Consider the following 24210-nt stretch of genomic DNA (forward strand, 5'->3'; position numbering starts at 1 on the left):
TAGTTCTTCAGAAACAAGATAATTATGATAATTGGAGGAATTTTAACATTTTTATTTAACAACGCCGCTCAATAGATCTAAAACTAGAAAATGATCAACTGGCATTGCACAACTTTCCTCTGAAGTCAAAACCTGCTCTGACCTATACGACAACAGAGGGAAAGAAGAAATCCATACCCGATAAACCTACTTTCATCATAAGAGGGAAAGTGTTTTTTTGACTTGCAATCATCTGCTTCACGCGAGTTCAAAAACAATCCGCGCTCTTGAATTTCAATGATTCAGTTTTGACTCCACTGCAAATGTTACCGGCAAAATTATGGACTCTCCTAATTCATATGTTGCCAGCTGTTGTACTCGTATCGTCAGGTAAGTTCGAAAATTATTTTTTAATTTATTTCAATAGAAATTAGTCAAATAACTCGTTTCAGAATTATGAAAATTAATTGCCCTGTAGATATGTGTAGAGAAACTTGTAATTTGGAGCCATCTGAACGGCAATAAATGCTTCAACTTTTGAGTTTATTCAATAATTCTCCAAATTAGTTCATTTTATGAAAGTGTGACTGCCGAATAGATATATATTGCTGGAAGTCGTCACCAACAGATTCAATTTATAAAGACACCAAATATGTAGAAGGTTGTAAATAATACATTGTATTACCGTCAATTTAAAACATTTTGACAGATTTAATTTTTCTTCTTAAAAAAAAAGGCTAACATATGGAAAAATTCACATGTTTTGTTCGGGAAAAACTGTAATGGAAAATCTTTGTTGAAAATAGAAATAATGAGAATAAATTGCTTGAAAAATTGAGAAATTTCCCGTTTTTCACTTATTCTTTTAACAGCTTAGTAGTACTTTACAAAACTATTTTCAATAAGAATTTTATTGAACTATCTTTAAATAATTTAAACTATTTATATAGTTTTACATATTATTTTTAGTAACTTCCTTTCTATATTTTACACAACTTATTTATTTATACTATAAAATTTGTTACAAAGAAAGTAAAATAATTTTTTAAAAACAATATTTGAAGGCAAGAAAATTGTAAACGATTTTCAAAATGACATTAACATGGAATATTTTTTCATTAGTTCTTTTTTATATTTCCTTAATTTAGTAATCATCTATCTCCTATATTGTATACAACTTATATATTGTATACAATTTATAAATTTTTGGCATAAAATTACTGTTAAGAAAATAAAATTTGAATATTTTATTAACAACAATATTTGAAAGCAAAATATTAATAAAATAAATTTTCTCGAACAAATTAAAACGACATCATTTTGGAATACTTTATTATTTCTTTTTTACATTAATTATTTTGTACCATCCATCTCAGAATATTTTTGTCTAAGCAACGATTTTAGAATAGTAGATATTTATAAAAATGATGACTTTGGAATTAGATACCTCATAACATGAAATAAGAAAATTTACTTTTTAAAACTGATTTGAGTATCGCATAAAATAAACAAATGTGGATTATTTAACCAATTTTGTTTAAATTTTAATTAGCATTACTTAAAATTATGCGATCTTTCAAAAACTTTCTTTAGTTTTATAAGACGTTGCGAAAGAAAGATTTTCGCCCATTTCGAAAAGATTGACATTACTGCACATGGGAAGCTTCTTAAAACTTTAAATATTCATTAATAATTTCAATAATTTAGGTAAAAATAAATAAATAATTATTGAAATACTTCTTCAGCTTTTGACAATTCGATTGATCAGGATAAGCTTTTGACAATCATTTTACTCCACCACTCAATTCCAAAATATATTGCCCAATTGTAAAAATCTCATAAAAAATTATAAAATTTAAAATTTTTAAAAATATTTTCCCTCTTATTGCACCTCCCGCTCGCAACATTCAAATTTCAATCATACTTTCACCCAAAGGAAAGATTTTGACATAAGTCAACAGTTTATTGTGTACCACTACTTCAATGGAAAACTTTAAAAAAAAATGATAAATGATACCGTTAAGAAAATGCAGATTTCGCGTAATGCAACATTCTGAGTTTTATTTTAAGAGTGAAAAAATTTAATTTTTACCTTTAAACTAATACCATTTTTTAATCCCAAGTGCCATCTCAACTCAACTCTAAGTGCATGACGCCATTTTAAAGAAAAACTCTTCAGAATGGTGAAATACATTTTGAACGTAACACTTCTGAAATTAAAAAATGAATAAATAACTTAGAAAAAAAATAACCTTTGTACAATTTGCACATTTAATTAAAATTTTCACACATAGTAAGAAAACATACTTTTATTTAAAAAAATTTCTAAGTTTCTACCATTATTATTTGCAGATAAAAAGGAACATTACGAAAAAATTTATTTTTTAAGCTTTAGTGAAAATGTCTCGAAAGCAAGGAATAAAAACATAATTTCCCTAACAAACGCAAAAACGTCCTTTTTAACTGTTGCTTCTACTTATGCATTGAATAACACGATTTCTAATAATATTTAATCGCTGTTTGTCTTTAAGAGATATCGAAATAGTAGAATATATTCTGATGTAATTTAACGTGATGTCATGTGAAGAAAATATCAATAAAAGACTCGAGCTTAAAAATAAAGTTTTTTTTTTCCTCAATCAATTTAGGAATAAAAGTTCTTGAATTCGAAATGATAATAAAACTAATTGAGATTCTTTTGAAACTTCTACGAAAAAAGCTATGAAGTATTTTTAAGCATCAGATTTTCGTTGAAATAATACTTTTATATTGTAAGTTTTTAAAGAAAATAGTGAATTTAATTTCCCGAAATACTATATTATTATGTTCTGCATAATATATTCTTAAAGTACAAAAATTTCTTTGGTAACATATTTACCGTAAAAAATAAGGTAAATATAATTTTCAAGTTTTATGGAACTTACAATTTATAACGGTAGAGTGATTTGTAACCCAATATGAAAAATCAAGAGTAATTTGTAACTAAATGCAATTTACCACTGTAACTGGTAACCCAAGAGATTTATTATTTTTGAGTTAGCTCAATACAATTAACTACTGTATAGGAATTTGTAGCCTAATGAAATTTATTAGAGTAGGATAATTTTTATACGCATTATTTTATTTAAAAAAGGGAGAAAAATAGTTTAAAGGAAGGGAAAAATAAATGTTTGAGGAAATGATTAGACAAATGACGGCATTCAGTAATCATTCTCTACTTTTTGCTCTCAGAAATCTGATAGCTTCATTGTCAAAAATTATTGTTCCTCCCTCCAAAATTATGTTTCTATGTATACAAAAAATATCTATGTATTATTCTTTCATTGTCAAAAATTATTGTTTCCATCTCCAAAATTATGTTTTTATGTTTTTACCCACACACACACAAAAAAAAAAATGTGTTCTCTCATTACCACAACTTTTAAATGCATAATTTTTAACATGGTTGTTTGTGTTTCTCAGAATATTTAATTTTTTCTACAATGTTTAAACTTATGTTTTCTTTGGAACTGCATAAATGTAGATTTGATGTTTAAAAAATTATAATTTTTTTTTTTTTTTGTTGAAAGAAAAGAGTTTTTTATATATATAAAATTTTTGCAATAATCCTACATAAAAACAAAGACGAACTATTTTCTAAATTTCATACTTTAAAAAATACTTGGTGCAAAATTAGATTATTTAAATATCATACAAATGAACTAGTAAACTAAATTAACACCGCAAATTAAAATTGCAGTACTTACACACACACACACACACAAAAACAAATCTCAAGGAAATTGCGATTCGATATACTTTTCTAGTACAGCAGCTACCTTTTAAACAATGGATAGCTTTTTTAGTACGACGCAATTGAAATATTAATAGATCACTTGAAAAGAAACTGTATTGGTACTAGAAAAAGTTTATAGAATCCCAGTAACCTAGAACTTAATTTTTTTACAGTGTATTAATTAAATCAATACCATCATTTATGCTGAACTGGTCAATACATTCAATTTTCTAATGAACCAATCAAGTAAAAAAATAAAATAAAAAACAGTATCCTTCTAAATCTTCTTCAAAATCAGTATCGTGAACTATGGTGGCTCAGGGGATAGAGAGTTCGCATTCCAATGAGGGGAACCGGGTTCAATTCCCAGCGATGGCTGGTCAATGCGGATTCCGCATCCGGCTCGCACCGACCACAGTGCTGACGTAAAATATCCTCAGTGGTAGACGGATCATGGGTTAGAGTCCCCTTACCATTCGGCTAACCGTAGGAGGTTTCGTTGTTTTCCTTTTCTTGTAACGTAAATGTGGGTTAGTTCCATCAAAAATTCCTCCACGAAGGCAAATTCCTCCCAATACTTGACCCAAGAGTTCCCTTGTCATCTTGATTGGGTTCAAAATAAGGCTACGGAGTTGAACATTAGTAGTCGTATACCCAAAAATTAGGTCGACTGTTCAATGACGGTTATAAAATAAAATCAGTATCTTAAGCTCACGCTAAAATCTAAAATTTGTTCTGAACAAAAAAAAAAAAAAAAAATATCCTACATTGCTTGTATTTTCTCCCCCATCAAAAAAACAAAACAAATTAGTCTGCTCAATGACCTTGGTTTCAATTTCAGGTAAGCTCCGATTCCGCCGTGACCTCTTAGACTTAGCCGACATGTTTGAGCTTGTAGCCGGTCTGGATCCATCCGAGTATGCTCCATACGGAAACTGGTGTGGTTATGGCGGACAAGGAAAAGCCATTGATTTGATTGATGAGTAAGTGTAATTTATTCTTAAAAGAGATGTCTATCAGCTATTGTTAGACATTGAAATAGACTCCACAATTAAAGAAAAAAAAATTTCCTGGTTATCATCGAGAAAAGACAATAGAGTTAAAGTTTTTAACAGTTTCCTTGGGTTTGACTTGTGGATCAAAACTAGATTTAAGGAATAATGAAAACCTTATTAGTGTTTATGATAAAGGGTGATTCAAAATGAATATAGCGATTACAAGCAGCTATAACTATTTAATGAAAAATAATTCATCAATAAGATTAACTCAGAATGTAGATGTAAGGCTCCTATGTAGATGGAAATTAACTTCTTTGCGTAGGGCGCAGTGAAACGGAATCCTGCGCATGCGCGAGTTCATTATTGAAAATGAAAACGCTAATAAGGCTTATAAAACACTAAGGAAATGAAACACTAATAATGTTAAAATAGAACTGAACTTTTTTTAACAATTTCCTAAGGCTCGAGTTGTAGATCAAAGCAAAGATTTAAGGAATAGTGAAAACCTGTGCAGAAAGCATTCTGCGTGTTAAAACTTAACAATTGTCATTCTGTTATCACAGTGCAAAGAAGATTTCGTCAGCGTTACAATCAAGAACCTACAAATGTGAACAACATAGGGTGTTTGAAGAAATGGGATGTTTAGGCAAAGGGAAAAGTAGTGGAAGCAGTGGCGTACGCAGAATTTTTTCAAGGGGGGGGGGGTTCATAATTTTCAGAAGTTACTAAAAGAAATTCGAGTATGTAATAAAGCACTATTACTTCCCTAATTTAGACAGCTAGACAATTTTGACTTTTTATTTCGACAACATTGTTTAGTTAAATTTTGTTTTTATTTTTTAAGTTTAAGAATATAATTTTTTTTATAATAAGAGGTAAAATATTTTATTTTTATTAAAAAGTAGGAATAAATCAAGCCAGAAAAAACTACTCATACTGTAACAGCTACCTAAATAATAACCATATAAATGTGAATATTCCATAGAAAACCAATAATTTAACTGAAAAATGACTTACCAACAAATAGGGAATTAAACCAGTATACAAACACGCTAAAAATTTATTGATTTATACTGTAATATCCAAACGACGGGGTTTTTTTGCAAGTTCGTTTAAAGTGTCTTCGACAGCTGGGGTAAATTTTCTATGAATGCTTAAGAGCGCCAATCCATTCATTCTATTATTTCCCGTTGAGTTGCGTAAGTAAGTCTTCAAACGGCGCAAAGTCGAAAAGGATCTTTCGTTTGCACTCGTTGAAACAGGTAGAACGACCAATATTTCTAGGAGTTTGAAAATGTTTGGTGTTATATCTTTATTGCACATTCCAAGAGCATCCGCCGCAGTTTTTGGAACACTACCTCCGTCTTCACTAATCCTTTTTAATCTTTTATACCAGAGTTTTAGTTCAGACTTAAGGCTTTATTTACAGGTATCCAAATCTCCAGCGTAAAATTTCACTAATGCTTCAAAAGCCTTTATGTTTGAAGGTTGGCAAATGAAAGGATCGGCAGGTAGAAGACACTGAAATCCTTTCAAAATATCACGATGCGATACAAATCTTAAGTTTAATTGTGTTATAAAATTTTCTATAAATGGAATAAAAACACTAACTCTGAAATATGTTTCCGGTGTCGATGAGGGAAAATTATCGCGATTTTTCTGTCTTCCTGTTATTCTAGGGATTTGCATGGAAGTGGATGATCCAATGCTTGTTAGCATAAGAGAAGAAGAGCTGAATATTTCAGAGAATGTTTCAGTGGCATTTTCACGCATTAATTTTAGATCTTTAATGACATCTTCTGCAAGACTCACTGCCTCTATCAAATCTATGCTTGTTTTTTGTAGGTATCTACAGAGATGGATTGTTATGGTGAAAACTTTGTAAATGCACAAAAGAGATATTACGAAATGGCAATTAGATACTGTGCACAGTAAAGAATTAGCCTGGGTAGATGATTCCTTATCCTTCCATTCTGATATTTTTTGTAGTGTTTCGGCGATAGGCTCGAAAAGTTCCACCACAGCGGTTACTGAGTCGTATCTTTCCATCCAACGGGTTGCACATAGCTGTTTAATTTTCTCCCTCTTAGAGCTGGTTTCCATCTCCTCTATTGCTGAAGATAGGACATACTGTCTTTTTGGCGTATTTAAAAAGTCGTATAATGTTTTAATTGTCCCTAAGCAATTTCTAATGCCAGTTATTTCGCATGCATTTGATACAGCCAAATTGAGGCTATGAGCAGAGCAATGTACATAGAGTGCTGATGGGACAATACTTCTTACGTGGGCTTGTACACCACTAATTTTTCCACTCATTAATGCAGCACCATCGTACCCCTGTCCACGTAACTTTTTTATATCAACTTTCATAGACTGTAATTGGTCTAATATTGTTGTTGCTATTGCTTTTCCGGTTAAGTCATGCACCGGAATGAATTGCAAAAACTGTTCGGTGATGTTAAAATTTTCTTTATCGACATATCGAACGCATAACGATAATTGCTCTATACCTACAATATCAGTTGTTTCATCTGCAAGAATGGAAAAGCAAGTTGCATCATTAATCTTGCTGACTAGTTTTTGCAGGATTAAAATATCGCAAACCTCAATAACTTCGTTCTGAAATCGAGGGCTGGTATACTGAGCATTTTTTCTGCTTGACTCTAAAATGTTCTTAAGAGTCGAATCGTTCATACTCCGGAAACGAAGCAATGCCCGAAAATTTCCGTCGTTCTCTTCACCTGGTTGTTCAGCAATTATTCCCGAATCCTTATGTTCTCTTAGAGGGAGACCTTGATTTCCACAAAATAGGATGGTTTCAATGATTGGAGTAATGTTTTTTCTATTTTCTAATTTTCTTCTGCTTGCTGCACTGTCAACTTGTTCACCCACAGGTTTCATCTTTCCAAATAAAATATCGTTTAATGTCCCAGCAGTTTCGATCGATTTTTTGTGATAAAGACATTTCTCGTGTTCAGAAAATCGCTCTACAGCATTTTTCCAGTTGTCAAATTTTACATTGCACAGTTGGCCTAAAGGTTGCTTTCCAGAACCGGCACCACTTGAGGCGAAAAGTACACAAAATTTGCAAAAAGCACCACCCTTAACCTCTGAATATGCAAGCCATTTCCAGCGATAAAGCCATTTGCACTGAAATTTCAATTTTCTTTTTCCTTTTTCAGGAAAAACAAATGCTGGATTGGGTTCTCAAACATTTTTAAGTATATCCAGTTTTTTATCCTCGCATGTATTATCTTCTGAAAAAAGTCCAATGTCATATGGGTGGGAAGTAACACTTTGAGGGCCGCTTTCACATTCATCAGATTCTGTTACGCTAGAAACGTTTTCTTCAACGGAAGTATCACATTTCTGTTCAACAGAAAAACTTACATTGGTACTAGATGCTGTCACCTCACTAATTTCAGGTCGTGATTTTTTCTCAAAGTAATTAAAAATTGTTAAATTCTTGCGTTTAGACATCCTAAAGATCCAAGAACAGCAAAAATATATACATATATATTGGCACAGAAATATCCACTAAGCTACGATCTCAAAGTTTCGAGCTGGAATGAATAACTTCATCGAGCACAGAGTCTCCAAAACAAAACAGATTTAGAAACAAGCTCCGAAGGACAAGCGGCAGAGATAACTCTTAGTCTGACTAAAATCGAAAATAAATGTAACCCCCCTTTCATATAATTTTTTTTAACCGCATCTACAAATTTCTCGAATTGTCTCAAAGACGACAGAACGTCTAGGATTCCAGACCTCGCGAATGCCAGCCAGTCTCGAAAACTATCGCGACTGGCAGGTCAGAAAGGAACCAGTGATCGGGGCTCACCCGTAACAGTATCACGTGAATTTGGTTTCAAAAATACAACCCTATTATAGTAGATGTTTTATCAGTATTCTGAGAAATACCGTGAGAAAAAAAAGTAGGCATAAGGCAAATAAAAATATATAGTCTTAAAAAATAATAACCCTGCATAATTTCTACTAAAATTTTTATTTTTGTGTGCATTATTTTGTAAATTCACTTTGTCTGAGCTCAAGGGGGGGGGGGGTTAAACCCCTGAACCCCCCCCCCTTGCGTACGCCCCTGAGTGGAAGGCCGCCTTTATGAAGTGGAAAACGTTGAAATGGAGTACCGCCTAGATGTTGTCGCGTCACCAGAGGAAAATGTGTGACGAATCAAAATTTTGAAGTTCCTTCTGCATTCTGTGTAAATTTTATCGATAAATTCTTCTTCATTAAAGAGTTCAAGAGCCGTTTGTAATCGCTATATTCATTTTGAATTATCCCGTGTTATGTTGGCGATGAATCTGTTTCTCAATTGAAGCAAGTTAAAAACATTGCATTATAATCTAATGTTAAAAATCTAACTTTGCATTGAAAATATAATTTTAAGTTTAAATTACAAAAAAGAAGAAAAAAAATGCTTCTTTTTTGGTAGTAATAGTAATATTTTATTTACGTCGCACAATCGCTGTCTAATGTGCTGTGGGAGACAGTCTGACAAACATCCCTGAGGATGATCCGAAAATGTGCCATCCCAATTTTGATCCTCTGCGGCTTTGGTTGCCTGACCAACTGCACACAAAGTCGAGCACTTTATGGTAGAACAGTTTAATGAAGATCGATACAGCGTACCCACGGTTCCCTCGTAGGCTGATCAAAGAGGTCACTCAGCTGCTCAACTGACAGTGCTTGACTTCGGTATCTACTGGGAACCGTGTCTTAAGATCAGTGCGTTGATGAACCGCTTCATTTTCGGAAAAACGAAACTGTGTTAACTAGCAAATGCATATGTTTATTGGTTTAAAATGTGCTCACAACCATCCGATGAGTGCTTTGCATAAAATTTGTTCAAATTCTATTTTTACACTCTATTAACGGTTTATTTTGGGGCTATATTGTGTGTCAATTCAAAAGAAATATCTTTTATTTATGCTAATCATTGATCAAAACATTTGTCATATAAACCCCAGATTTGTTGAGAAGATGTTACTTTAACACCTGAGCATTTTCGAAAATTGCGAACACAAAATTTTATTAGGTGCATATACTTTAAAAGAAACTTAAGGTGCGCTAATTAATTTGACTACTATATAGGAAATATGATCAACTAAAGAGCAGCACTAATTTAACTATTAAGGGGAAAAAGTTATAATTGATTAAACATTATTTTAGGTAGGTCTCTTATAGGCTATAATATATATAGTACTACTAATTTAAGTTTAGCAATCTAGGGTTAAAAAGTTATAATTGATTCAACATTATTTTACGCAGATCTTATAAGCTATAAGGAGTAGAATCACTAATTTAACTACCTAAAGTTAAGAATTTATAATTGGTTGGAAGGTATTTTGTTTGCCTCACACTAGCGCTTCAAAATGGGCTTTTGGCGACGGTCTGGGAAACATCAATGAGGATGATCCGAAGACATGCCATCACAGTTTCGATCCTCTGCAGAGGGGATGACTCATACACTTAGGTAACCCGACGACCTGAGCACGAAGTTGACACTTCCCAGTCGAATAGTTTAACGAGGACCGATACCACGCACCCTCGGTCCCTACGCAGGCTGATCAAAGTGGTCACCCACCCGCTTACTGACCGCAGCCTGTGATACTGAGTTATAACAAGGAACCGTGTCTTTACGATCGTGTCACTGCGGGACAAAAATGTATAATTGATTCAAAATTATTTTGAGTAGGTGTTTTAAGCTATAAGGAGTAGTAGCACTAATTCAAATTTAACTAAAAAATTATAATTGATCCCACATTATTCAAAAGTAGGTTTTGTAAGCTATAAGAGTTGTACTAATTTAAATTTAACTATCTAGGCTTAAAAAGATAAAATTGATTAAGCATTAGTAATAGATAGTCTTATAAGCTATAAGGAGTAGCATGAATTTAAGTTTAACTAGCTAAGGTTAAAAAGTTCTAATTGATTCAATGTCATTTTAAGTAGGTTTTGTAGGCTGTAAAAATTACAACTGTGGGAAGATCTCATCCACTCACCAAAAATTATTAAAATAGATTCATTCTTTATTTTATTTTATTTATTTACCTCACATTTTTTTAAAAAAAATTAATTTATGTTAATTTATGTTTGCAGGTGTTGCCAGGTCCATGATGATTGCTATGGTGCATCTGAGAAACATTGTTTAAAATATATCCCACATGTTGTTGAGTATGTTTGGAGAGTTAATAACGGAACAATCGAATGCAGTAAGTTCTTTTACTGAACGTAAATATTTATTTTCAATGAGAGGGGGGAGGGTTGTTTACACTGAACGACAACAAATTTATTGTTGTAAAATTATATATCAACAGTTTCTTATACCAACTAATATTTTACGATAAATGTTTACCTATTTTCTTAAGATATTTTTTATTCTAGAAATAAATATTAATGGTACTGGTTACGGAACTACATTTATTTCCACGTTTCTAGTAATTCAAAGCTAATAATTAAATACAGTATATTTAACCCGTTAATTTTCAATTATATTATTAGATTCTATTAATTATCTTAAATCCATCTTTTAGCCATTAATTTTCTAACTCCAATATTTTTAATAAAATTTCGTATATTAATTTTAGGCGTCATAAAACCAAATTAAATTACTTAAAAAAAAACTTACATTTCTACATGAAAATTTGTTCTATTTGGACATTGTTCCGGAAAATTGTACTTCCGGATAATTGTATCGTGTCTGTCTGCAAACTATACTAATTAACAGTTTAATGTAAACATTTCATCGTTAGGAAAAGTGTGGCTTATCATTTCTGCCCCAAGACTGTCAATTATAAAACTAAGCAAATATTTCTTTAAAATTAATTTACCGTTTTTCTTCATCACATTATGTGAAAGAACTGTTTCGGGGGAAAGAATTGAGAAAAAGGAAGCATTGAAATAAATCATTATAAACTGAAGACTTTCTACTTACTTCGACTGGCAAAAAAGTAAAAAATGCTTAAAACTAATTAATATAAAACTTATCAAGTTTGTGTGAGATTTTAAGACGTCCCTAAAAATACGACTAGGGATTGGTCGGTTAATAGGATTTGTGAGTTTCTCTTCGCCTCAAACTATAAATTATGGAGACTCCCGTGGATACTGATTTCTTACTAAGTTACTCATTCATAACTTGGAACATTTTTTTTCATTTTATTTATTAAAATGTGCTTTTTGAAATTTAGGTACCAATTTTACTTTTTTAGGTTTTAAGTTGCTTTTTTTTAACCTATGTCAAACTAAATCAAAACTATTATAGTATCTTTGAAGGGAAAAAATACTTCATGCGTTAAAATTGGAACTTTAATGATTAAGTTCCACAAATACACTTTAATGAGTTGCATAATTACATTTCATTATGTTATTTTAATATGTCTGACTTTAAGTATATTTTAACCTTTATCAAACGCTAAACAAACTATTATTTTAAGTAAAACAAAAAGCAGTATATCTAATTGATATAAACAAATATGTCTTGCCACTTTTCTCACATAGGTACTTTTCATATGTGGATCATTTTTTGTGGCAGGGCATTAATGGGTAAAAATAAAACTGTCTAATGTACAGTCACTGAGTGAAATAAAACGGAACACCCTGAATAACTTTTGTTCTAATGACAGGATCTTTACTGTCTATTACTCAATCTTAATGGGGGTGACCACAAATATGCTACTTAATTAGTGCAAACGATATTTTAAGTTACGAAATCAGAAAAAAAACGTATTTTTTTCTGAATAAACATACCTTTTTTTCGACTGATTTGGATTTCTGATCCTCAAAATGTAAGGGGTCTGGGAAATATGGTTCAAATAGTATGGTCAAGAGAGCGGTCCAAAGTTTTGACCCCTTAATGTTAATTTTGCTTTTTGTGTATTTTGCTTCAACTTTAAAAACTTGAGCAAATTGAAAACATTTTGCACGCAATTATAAAATTCGTTTTTCCAAAGATAATTCCATGCAAAAACAAATTTTATTAAATATTTATTATTTTATTTAATAATGATTTTAAAAAAAATTTAATTGTAAGGTATGCAATTTTTTGTATCATTTTAAAGAATATAATTTTAATTGGCAAAATACAAAATTTGAGAAAAATCGGTTGAATAGTTTCTGAGAAATTAACTTTCGAAGAAGTCAGATATTTAAAATTCATCCCTTCGAGCCGTTAAGCGAAGAAGAAAGCGAAGATCCGTTCATTAAAACAAAAGTTATTCCAGGTCACAGTTTTTTTTTTTTCGCGCACTCTACAAATGAGAATAAGTTTATCCAAAGGTGAGTAATTTCTGAACATGAGTAAACGTCAACACTAGACGTAACCTTAATATTAAGAGAAAAGTCATTACAAGGTTGTGTGATGACCTTGCAAGGAATGGCAGTTTTGCATTCAGTCTGGACATGCAAAACATTTCATTATACTTGACCTTCTTTACATTTCCTACTTATTCTATGTTATCATACAATTCAAGATAGCTTTCATGAATAATTATCTAAAGATTATTTTTCTTTAAAATATCGTTTTTCCTTTTAAATTATTTTTTTAGAAACATCTTGTGTTTTATGAGGCGCAAAGCTATTGTTCTGTTATAATATCGGAGTTCGCAAATTGAACACTTTTCCGATAAATTATGCTTCTGCAATTCAGGCTATTGTTGATTCATATGCGTTTTTGATTCATAACACTTCTGCAAATCAGATGATTATTAATTTATTCCTATTTTCGATTTATTATATTTCGACAATTCAGACGATCGTTGATTTATTCATATTTCAATTATGTTTCTGCAAATCAGATGATCGTTAATTTATTCATATTTTCAATTACGTCAAACTTGGCTTACTCGAAACAAAATGGAAGGAACAGTTGATAATGTAAACAAAAGCTACGCTTGAACAACAAATCAGGATCAAGATAAACACATTGCGTCACTTGCAGGTATCCTATTACAAAGTAAAAATAATTAAATTTTATTTTTAAACAAAGAGTCTAAATGTGATTTCAGAGTTTGCAGATTTGATGATTGAAATTTTTTTTTAATTTTAAGAGGAAAAGTCTAAATGTAGTTTTGGTAATTGCAAATCTGATAATTGTTCATTTTTTATATTTCAGAAGAAGATTCTAAATGTGGTTATAGTGTTTGCAAATGTGATAAAGAAGTGGTCGAATGTATTATTGAGCACAATCACCACTACAATGAACACCACAGATATGTCAGAAAACCGGGCTGATCGCTAATGATTATACAAGATCCAACTTTTAATACAATTCACAATGTTCATTTGCTCAACCGTTTTTAATTAAAATAGTCATTTCTTCATAGTGAAACCCTATATCATGTTGTATAGTGGGGAAAAATATACTTGACGGTGCCCCTTGGCGAAATTGGCGACTTATGTGTGGCACCATACTTGTTTGCCCGGAACACCGTGGTAACCCACAAACAGGACATTTATATCTATTACTAACTAAACCTTTATTCATACACCAGTCAATCACTGTTTTTTTGCATTATTATTAAAATCGTACAGAAACTTAATATTTATCTTATTGGCAGTATTAATTTTTAGTACCAGAAGCAGAAATAACCTTACCAGCCGGTATTCAAAGTAGAGCTAACGGATCTCAGAAATTGCATTTAAAAATTCATTTAAAAACAATGCTAAATTCTAAACTAATCAGAATCACAATTAAAATCTAAACCAATCAGAATCACGATTGGTTTTCAACATCGCCCAGCTTGGCGATCAATCGCGATCCCAACTTGGCGGGGGCACCCTCAAGTATAGTCTACCCTGTATGTATAGTGTAATAAAGTGATAATGTTTAATTTGTTTGTTTGTTCATTTAATAAATAAACATTAAAGAAAATATAATGCAGCGTATGAAATGTATACATAGCCTACATCCTCTAATGCAGATCTTAAAAAGCATTATTTTCAGAACATTCACAACAGTATAGATAAATAATAACAATTAAGTAATCAATAAAAAATAACTGACAGGATTTATGCAAATACATAAAAGTAATTGGAGGTTTAGCTATGCTATAGCTGCTAACAGTATTGCGACGAAATTAAACTAGGAGCGAGAACAGACGTCCATTTATTTACTGACCTCTTGCAAAGAAATTTATTTTCAAATATTTTTGTAACTAAGTTGCCAGATCGCTCAATGGGAAATTAAAAGCATAAATAGAAGTTAATGATATATATATATATATATATATATATATATATATATATATATATATATATATATATATATATATATATATATATATATATATATATATATATATATATATATATATATATATATATATATATATATATATATATATATATATATATATATATATATATATATATATATATATATATATATATATATATATATTTATATATATATATATATATATATATATATATATATATATTATGCATGCTCAGAGGAACCTCCAGGAAAGACCACCTTTGTATGGCGATCTCCTCTATTTATGATCACTTACGAGACACTGGATTCTTTTCTATAGACTTTAAGTTGTATGCCGTATGCCAAATATTTGTGAGTGGCTCCTAATTAGAGAGCTCTCTTTGACGATTGCTGAAAGAGACTGACAAACTCATGTTACAGTCACAGTGCACTAAAGGCGATGATTTAGTTTTAGCGTTAGAGGTTAAATTTGAAGAAAAAATTATTTTAGAAAAAACTAAGCATCTCCCACAAACTAAACTCTCATCTTTTAAAGTAAACTCATTTTTATAATATAAAATTAAATACAAACTTAAATAAAATAAAAAATTATTTTTTTAAAATGGTTCTATCATTAACAATTGTTAAGTTTGTTTCTGCATATAATTATGTCAGTTGGGATCATTTTTATTGATGCTTAATTTTATTCACCGATCCGGTTTTCATGACGCCATCACAAGTGACATTTTCTCACCAAGAAAATGACACTGAGAAATCACGCAACTGTATCATGATAATGACAAGAGAAGAAAGTAATTAAAAATATTTTTCAAAAGTATTTTTTTTAAAAAAAATATATATATATATATATATATACATAATTTCTGATAACTTAAAAAAAAAAAAATCCGGAAAACAAAGCAAGGAAAGATATAATCTCTTCATCTGCCCACACGATTATATCCGCGGAAAGGAGTGCTTTCCAATATTGCATTAATATAGCCAAAGCAAAATATATCAATACAATAGGGTGAGGAGCACTCAAAAAAATTTAAACGAAATTAGAACACACACACACATATATATATATATATATATTAGTGTTACAATTCTTGTCAGCAGCAATAAAGTAGCAATAAAGCATGCTTATTAAGAATGGAAATTATAATTTAAGCCAAGAAAAAAACAAAAACGTTATTTAAATCCAACGAATCACTAGTGACTATGGCCGGACTAAAAAAATCAAATTCTGTTTTATTCGGGAAGAAAGCATTTTTAAGCGAATTTAAACTTTTTTTGCACGCAATTATGAAATTCATTTATCCTAAGGTAATTTTATGCGAAGAATTATTTTCGATAAATATTTCGTATTTTTTATTATTTTATTTAATACTAGTCGAAGCAATTTTGAGTTGAAGGGTATACAGTTTTTTACACCATTTTAAGGAATGCAATTTCACATAACAAAATGTAAAATTTGAGTCAAATTGGTCCAATATTTTCAGAGAAAATCAAATTTTAAAAATGTCTTACACTTAAAATTCGAACGATTTCAATTTTGTATTTTATCATGTAAAATTATATTCTTTAAAATGATTTAAAAAATTGTATACCTTACAATTAATTCAAAATTTTTCAAATAATGATAATTAAATTAGTAAAAAATAATAAATATTTGCAAAAAGTTTTTTTTTACATGAAATAATCTTTTGATAAATGAATTTCATAATTGTGAGCAAAATTTTTTTAATTTGCTTACAAGGTTTTCACATAAGGCGAAATATTCAAAAACTAAAATTGGCATTAAGGTTTCCAAACTTTGAATCGATCTCTTAACCAAACTACAGGGACCATATTTTAGGGGGTCAGAAATCTGAATCAGTCGAAAAAAAGGTGGATATATTTAGAGAGAAGTAAGCTTTTGTGTCTGTTTTTGAAACTTAAAATATCTTCTACACTAATTATTTAGCATTTTTGAGGTCACCCCTTTAAACCATCAGTATTGAGTAGTAGAATGTGAAATTCCGGTCATTAGATCAAAAGTTATTTATTGTGGTCCATTTATTTCTTTGTGCGCTGTACATATTCTTCTATACTAATATTTTTTTTAAAAAAAACATACCTGATATACATTACTAACAAAATAGGCATTTTTAACTTATTATTTTAGTTTTAACTGTATGTAACATATAACTTTTAACATCTTTCTTCTTAATATACAAATTTTGCTTGATAAATAAAATTTTAAATTTATCAAAAAAATTGATTACATTTATCATTGTTTATACCGTAAGTGAAATACATGAAAAACGTGAATAACATGAGACATAAGAATAAGACGATATAAGAAATGATCAAAGGTGAAAAAAATTATTCATCTCTATCTACAAGTCAACTACCCGTCCAAGTTGACCATCAAATCTATGCACATGACGAAGTCAAGTTGAACAGGTTTTCACTTTTTTTTTTTTTCTTTTCTCCAAGCTTTGGACATGTACCTAGGTCATTATGGACCCTTTACCATATAGCCCAAAGCTTGGCTACTGGTCCGGCTCCACTCCAGCCTAGGAACGAGCCCATTCAGCAAGAATTTATTAAGAATTTAGATCAGTACAAAGTCACAATATTTTACAAAAATACAAAGATTAAATATGGTGCAAGTTAATAACACATAATAACAAAAATAATAAAAGAAGTATAAAAGGAAAAAAAACTTAAAGGCCATAAACTATTTGTTATAGCCTTAACTAAATAAACAAATTTGAAAAAGATCCCCCCCCTTCTCTTTTTCTTTGCTTTTTTGTATACAGAAACTGAGGTTGAATGCTAAATCAAAAAAGTTTAAGAGGTTATAAACACTATCAAGTTTACTTAAAAAGTCCGATTTGATTAAAATTTTAATAAGGAGTCATTTTCTGCTAGAAAGTTCATTACGTTAATTAATTTAGATTTTAATGTTTTATTTGTAAGAAAGTTTTTTTGCCAAATATATAAATTATTAATGTTTGGAAGGCGTGTATGCCAAGATATTGTGTAAAGACAAGTTGATAAATAATGCTCTGGTGTACCTGGATGACCACAGGTACAAAGGTTTGTATCCGTGATTTGCAGGTAATGAAAAAAAGAAGGGAAGGGACCGTGACCTGTTAGGAACCAGATGACTTGCTTAATTGGAATTGATTTGAAGAAGTTTACATTATTGATGATGCTAAACAGACGTCGTCCTCTATCGGAATTATTCCATTGGTTTTGCCAATTACTTGATAAAGATTTTTTAAGAGATTGTTTTAGGTGTGAAACAGGGAGAGGAAAGGAGTAATTTTTAATGTTTTCTGTTGCTTTTTTGGCCAATTCATCCGCTCTCTCATTACCTTCTCTATTGTTATGCGCTTTAATCCAAGAGATTTGAATGGCGGTGTCCATTAGTGCATGTTGAATGTCTTTGGTTATGAGGTTGGTTGATCCTGCGTCTTTAATTGATGTTATTGAGGCTTTAGAATCTGACCAGATTATGTATTTTATTTGTCTATTAAAGTTTAAGTTATTTTTGATGTGTTTTACACATTCTAATATTGCCAATTGTTCGGCTTGGAAAATAGAATTGTTAATATCCAAGGTGAAAGTTTTTGAATGAGCTTTGTTAAGAAATGCGAATGCAGTGCCTGTTTTAGTTTTGGAACCGTCAGTGAAGTAGTTAGTTTCTTTTCTAAAATCATAGTTACCTTGTTCAGTTAAAGAGATTTTGTTTTTAATATAATAAGATGGGTGATAAATTGGCCTTTTTAATTTATTTTCATAGTCCTGATGATTATAACTAATATGATTGAAGATTGCGTTTTTTTTTATTTGAGTTAATGTTGTTGAGCATGACAAGAGCATAATCTGGTCTGGAAGAGGGGGAATATTTGTTAAAACATGAAGAGCTGCGGTGGGGGTAGAGTGGTAAGCTCTGGTAATATTCAAAAGGAATTTGCGTTGAATCGAAATTAATGTTCTAGATATACGAGGTGAGATGTTTTTTGCCCAAATATTGCAACCGTGTGCCAGAGAAGGGACTATTACTGTGTTATAAATGAGTTTTCTTGCTTTTTGATTTATTCCCCAAGATTTATTATTGATTTTGTAAAGAGATTTGAGAAGAGAGTTTGCTTTTTCTTTGAGGATATTGACATGAGGACCCCAATTTAATTTCTTATCGATTACAACTCCAAGGTACCTAAAATGATTTGTTTGCTTAATTTTTTCGTTGTTAATTTTGAAGATTGCTCCCCTTTTGGTGTTGTAAAAATGTATATAGGCTGTTTTATCAATTGAGAGAGTTAAAGAATTGTTGGTGAGCCAATTGTGAATACGATTTAGAGTTAGATTCGATACTTGTTCTAATTGCCTCCTAGAGTTGGCATATGAAAGAATTATCAAGTCGTCTGCAAAGGCTTGTATTATGGAATCTTCAAACTGAATTTTCAAAAGGTTATTAATTACTAAATTCCACGCAGTCGGTCCTATGCAAGACCCTTGGGGACAGCCTTTTTTAATTGTTTTTGTTACATATCCCTGATTTGTTGCTAAGATGGCTTGCCTGTTCATATTGATGCTCTCTATTATAAAACAAAGATTGGATGGGATTTGGTACATTGATAATTCTCTATTAATTAGATCGTACTGGATATTGTCAAACGCCCCTTTGATGTCCAGCGAGATTGCGGCGACGTGTTTGTGATTATTTTTTAGATGAGTTAGGTTATCTTTGAAATTTTCTAGTGCAATATTGACTGATTTACCAAATCTAAAACCGTATTGTAAATCAGACAGTGCGTTGAGTTTCTCTAAATGAAAAGTTAGTCTCTTAATGATTAATTTCTCTAAGAATTTGCCCAAGCAAGGGAGTAAAGTTATAGGACGATAAGAGGTCAAGACATTGGGATTTTTGCCTTTTTTAAGAAAAAGTATAACTTGCCCTTTTTTGAAATGTTCAGGGAAGACTTCTAGGGTGAGGCATTTGTTGAAAAAATTTAGGATGAGTGGACCGAAAAATATGAATAAGTTTTTCACTATTATATAATCAATGCCATCTATGCCTGGTGCTTTTTTGTTGTTTAGTGTATTAAGTAGACGTTGAAGTTCGTTGTGGTTGAAGGGAGGATCTGGACTTTTATTTTGATAGTTGTATTTATTTTGTTGGATGACATTGTCATCCGGAAAAAGATTTTGAAGAACATTCTTGGCCTCTTCTATTGGACAGTTCGTGTCATAAATCTGAGTTAAGATGGTCGGATAGGAGTTAGTTTTAAAGGAAGATTTATAATGAGCTCCATGGGGGTTTTTAGTACTTTCACAGAGATATTGCCAACTGTCGTACTTTGCTTTGATAATTAGTTTTTTGTATTGCGCTCTTTTTTGCCTGTAAATAGTTTTGTATTTTTTTATTTCTTCATCAATATTTGATCTCTGAAAACGTCTTTTAATTGCTTGTAATTCTTTTTTGTGGATTGAAAGCTGTGCTGTCCACCAGGAAGTGTTTGTAGGACGATTGAAAAGTTTAAGTTTGTAGGAGTTTTTGCAGCTTAAGAAAATTTTACTTATGAGATTATTTGTGAAAATGTTAAGATCCATAGGATTTTGTACGTTGTTTAGCTCAATGTTTAGATCTGGAATGAAGTTCGAGAAATGTTTTTTAAATTTATTATGATTTCCAAACTTAGTTTTAAACCTTGTGAAAGAGGAGAACGTATACTTGTTATTAATTTGTAATAAGATATATTTGTGGTCTGAATTACTTTCTATATCCAGTACATTCCAATTAGAAAAAGTTAAAATATCTAGGTTATTAGTAAGAGTAAGATCTGGAAAAGATGAGCATAAAGTTGTTACGAAAGTCGGTAATGCTGGTTGTGAATTTAAAATTTTCAAGTTGTTGGATATAATAAAATCTAATAATACATCTCCTCTTGCGTTGTTGTTGGAATAACCCCAAAAACTGTGATGCGAATTGAAGTCTCCACAAATTACTGTTGGATAATTGTAGAAGTTTTTATTACTGTAGTAAATTAGATCTTTCATTAGATTCAAGTCTGTATCTGTTGGAGAATTATAAAATGAGATTAGAATCAAGGGGGAATTATTTGAAGAGTTTATTGAAATCGAAACTGAATCCTGAAGAGAATCTATCTGTAGAGGGCTTATTGATTTATTGGGTATAAAAATGCCAGATTTTCCGTTTACTGATGAAAATAATTTCCAGGAACTTGGATATCCAATTATGGAGCCTTTTGGTTTGTATGGTTCCTGAAAACAGATTATGTCAATGTCATGATCAACAACAGTTTTTTGCAATAAAAAAATGGCGGCTTTGCTCCTTTGAAGATTTATTTGTAATATGTTAAGTTTATAAAGATCGGTAGAGATTGTAAATTGTTTAATTTCATTAACGTATGGATTATCCATTAACTAAATTTAAAAAGGAATTCACAAATAATATAAACATTATAAAAAAAAAAAAAAAAAAAAAAAAAAAAAAAGTACTGAAACATATTTTGAAAAAAAAAGTGAAAAAAATATTATTGACTTATGATGAGAGAAAAGAAAAGTATAATAGAATGGGAATAGCATTTTGAGTTATGAAAGTATGTGAGAAGTTATAAGGAGATGTTAAATATTAAGGCTCAAGGGAGAAATTGGAAAAGGAAAAAATAGAGTTAGAATAATAAAGAAAAAAGAAAAAGAAAATGAAAGTAAAGCTAAAAACATAATTTGCTTGAAAGAACAAGAGATAAGATTGTACTTCTGAAAATATGAACTTTTAAAGAAAAGAATGTTAGAAGGAAAGGATTTCATCTCTTCCAGAGGATTAAATATAAATATGAACTTAGAAAATGGACTTAAAATATCAAGAAAGGTAAAAGAAAAGAATTTTTAAGGAGATTGCAGTTAATTAAACTATAAAGTCTAAAAAGAGAGAGTTTTTGTTGTTGACAAACTAATACAGATAATTACTAGATTTGTATTTCCGATGCTGTTGAACTTCGTGGATGTAAGTGGGGCATGCTGAGCTGGAGGCTTTATGGTTACAGTTGAAGTTCTGGTGATGATTTTTGTTGCTGAAGAAGCAGTTTATGCAGAATTCTGTATCTCGCGTGCATTGATGTATAGAGTGACCTTCATGACCGCATTTCTCACAGTATTTGATATCGTTGCAGTTGCTTTCATGATGTCCAAAATTTTGGCAGTTGCGACATCTGTGGATTGTCGTCGATGGGAGACTAGAATTTTCTTTCCGAAGTTGTTGTAGTTTTTGGAGGTAGGTAGGGCAAGTGGCACTGGAAGCTTTGTGGTTGCAATCTATGTTTAGGTTGTGCTTGTCGTTGCTTTCATGACAATTGATGCAGTAATCGAAATGTTCTTGACATTGTTGGATAGAGTGGCCCACATAGCCACATTTCTCGCACATTTCTTCGTTGGGGCAGTCATCCTGATGATGTTCTAAACGTTGACATTTGCGACATCTTAAGAGAATAAGCCTTTTTTTTATTATACATTTGAACATTCCAATGAAGATGGTGTGTTGTTTGAGCAGATTTAATGATAGTAGTCTGCTAGCTTTGAGAACTATGTGTCTTTTGTTTGCGTTCTGTCTGTGCTGAATATCTTTTACATATGTTAGATTGTCAGAAGTTTCATCGAAGTTTGTTGAGTCTTTGATTATCAGTAGGATCTCTTCGTTAGTGAAAGATTGAGGTGCATTCAACAGAATCAACGAGTATTGTCTTTGCTCTTTACTTTTGACTGGAAAACCTGAGGTCTGGAGGCTTGAGTAAGCTTGTTCTCTATTTTGTACGTTATGGAATTTAAGTTCAAGGTAGTTTTTGTTTTTGTATACACGCTTGACTTTGAGTTTAGGTTGATTTTTCTGTAGTTCTTCTAGCATTGAGTCTGTGGTTATTTCTGGTGTCTCTTCAATGATTAGTGGGGTTGGTGATTTCGGATTGTTATTCGTGGATATATTCATTGTTTCCAAAGTTTTTAGTCTGTTGTCAATGGTTTGTAATTTGTCTTCTATTATGGTTACTATATCTGGAATTTCTGCGTTTGGATGTTGATGACTGTCGTGTTCGATTTTCTGCAACCTTTTGTCTATATTTGATAATTTTTCCACTATCGAGATTAATAAGGACGATATTTGATTTGGATCTGTCGTGACATTAGATGATGGAACATTATCTCTAGGAATAAGGTTAGTCGTTGTCGATGCTATGTTAGGAAGATCGTGTGTTGTCTGAGGGCATGTAGTATTCATCAATGTCCTTAGGTTGTTCAAGGCGTTTTTGCATTCATTACGAGTTTCAAATGGAAGGTCATATTTGGTTTGAGTTTTCCGTTCTATGAGTGTTTCCAATAAAATGATGTTGTCAATAAATGCTTGGTTCGATGATGGAGGTATGGAACAATGCTCTTGTTCTGGCTCAGGTGGTGATTCATCTGTTGAGTCGAGGTTTTGAGATTGTTGTTGGAAAAGTTTCATGATCGCTCCTGTTGGATTGTTTCCAGTTTGATGGTTTTGAAGTTGGTTAATTAGTCTAGATAAACTTGGTATTTTTGATGCGTTTTTCGTTGTAGTAGATGTCGATTGTTGAGTGCTCTCCTTATCGAGATGGGATTTTCTTTGTGACATTTGTGACGTAGTATGTGAGCGTGTAGATTTTGCTGGTGTAGAGTTTATATCGAATTCTGGTGTGTTGTCCATGATTTAGTTGATTGAGGAAAGATGAGTTCAATGGCAATAAAGAAGTGCCAGAAGTTTAAGTAATTTATTTACTAAAGAGAGGCTGTGGTGAGTCCACTCCGGGTCCCGTGAAAGAAACCATGTGTATTACGTTGAGTTTGTTGGAAGTGAATTGGAAATTAGGATGTTTGTTAAAGGTTGAATATTTAGTTGTGACCACAATATGACGTCCCATTGATTTGAGTGTAACCATCGTCAGTATTAGAAAAGAAGAAATTATTTAAAGAAGTTGTAGAATATTGAAGGAGAATGAATTGAGTTTTTTGATGGTTATTTTGATATAATCAAGAAAGTGGGGGGGTGTGAGGGTGAAGTTATATCCGTGGGAGTTTTTGGTTTATTCCTTAAAATGGCAATAATTACAAAATATGTTGTTCTATTTTTGGCGAGAAAACTAGTACCGGTTTACATTAAGTTAAAGATTTTGATGGTTAGATTTACAGAATTTGATCAGTAGATTTTTTTT

At 31.1% G+C, this 24210-nt stretch overlaps 1 protein-coding gene and 1 long non-coding RNA gene across 4 annotated transcripts in view; one reads left to right on the forward strand and one right to left on the reverse strand.

The window, feature by feature from the left end:
• Window positions 1-24210, reverse strand: part of LOC139425995 (uncharacterized) — a 54429-nt gene that overhangs the window by 21070 nt on the left and 9149 nt on the right. For both annotated transcript variants that reach the window (XR_015435608.1, XR_011637225.2), the window contains exon 2: window positions 2072-2189. This is a non-coding gene — a long non-coding RNA (uncharacterized LOC139425995). The remainder of the gene's footprint in view (window positions 1-2071; window positions 2190-24210) is intronic.
• LOC107451912 (phospholipase A2 SSD387) lies at window positions 152-14600 on the forward strand. Of its 2 annotated transcripts, none has more exons than XM_016068151.5 (4): window positions 152-369; window positions 4596-4737; window positions 10873-10985; window positions 13883-14600. In XM_016068151.5, the coding sequence occupies exons 1-4, from the start codon at window positions 303-305 to the stop codon at window positions 13999-14001; spliced, it is 441 nt and encodes a 146-aa protein (XP_015923637.1). In that variant the 5' UTR covers window positions 152-302; the 3' UTR covers window positions 14002-14600. The 2 variants fall into 2 exon arrangements, with proteins under 2 accessions (XP_015923637.1, XP_087024387.1); XM_087168261.1 differs by having other exon boundaries at window positions 160-369; window positions 4590-4737; window positions 13883-14144.

Source organism: Parasteatoda tepidariorum, chromosome 7 (genome assembly GCF_982258835.1).
Source record: "Parasteatoda tepidariorum strain Cologne lab strain chromosome 7, Ptep-v5.0, whole genome shotgun sequence".
NCBI classification, from domain to species: domain Eukaryota; kingdom Metazoa; phylum Arthropoda; class Arachnida; order Araneae; family Theridiidae; genus Parasteatoda; species Parasteatoda tepidariorum.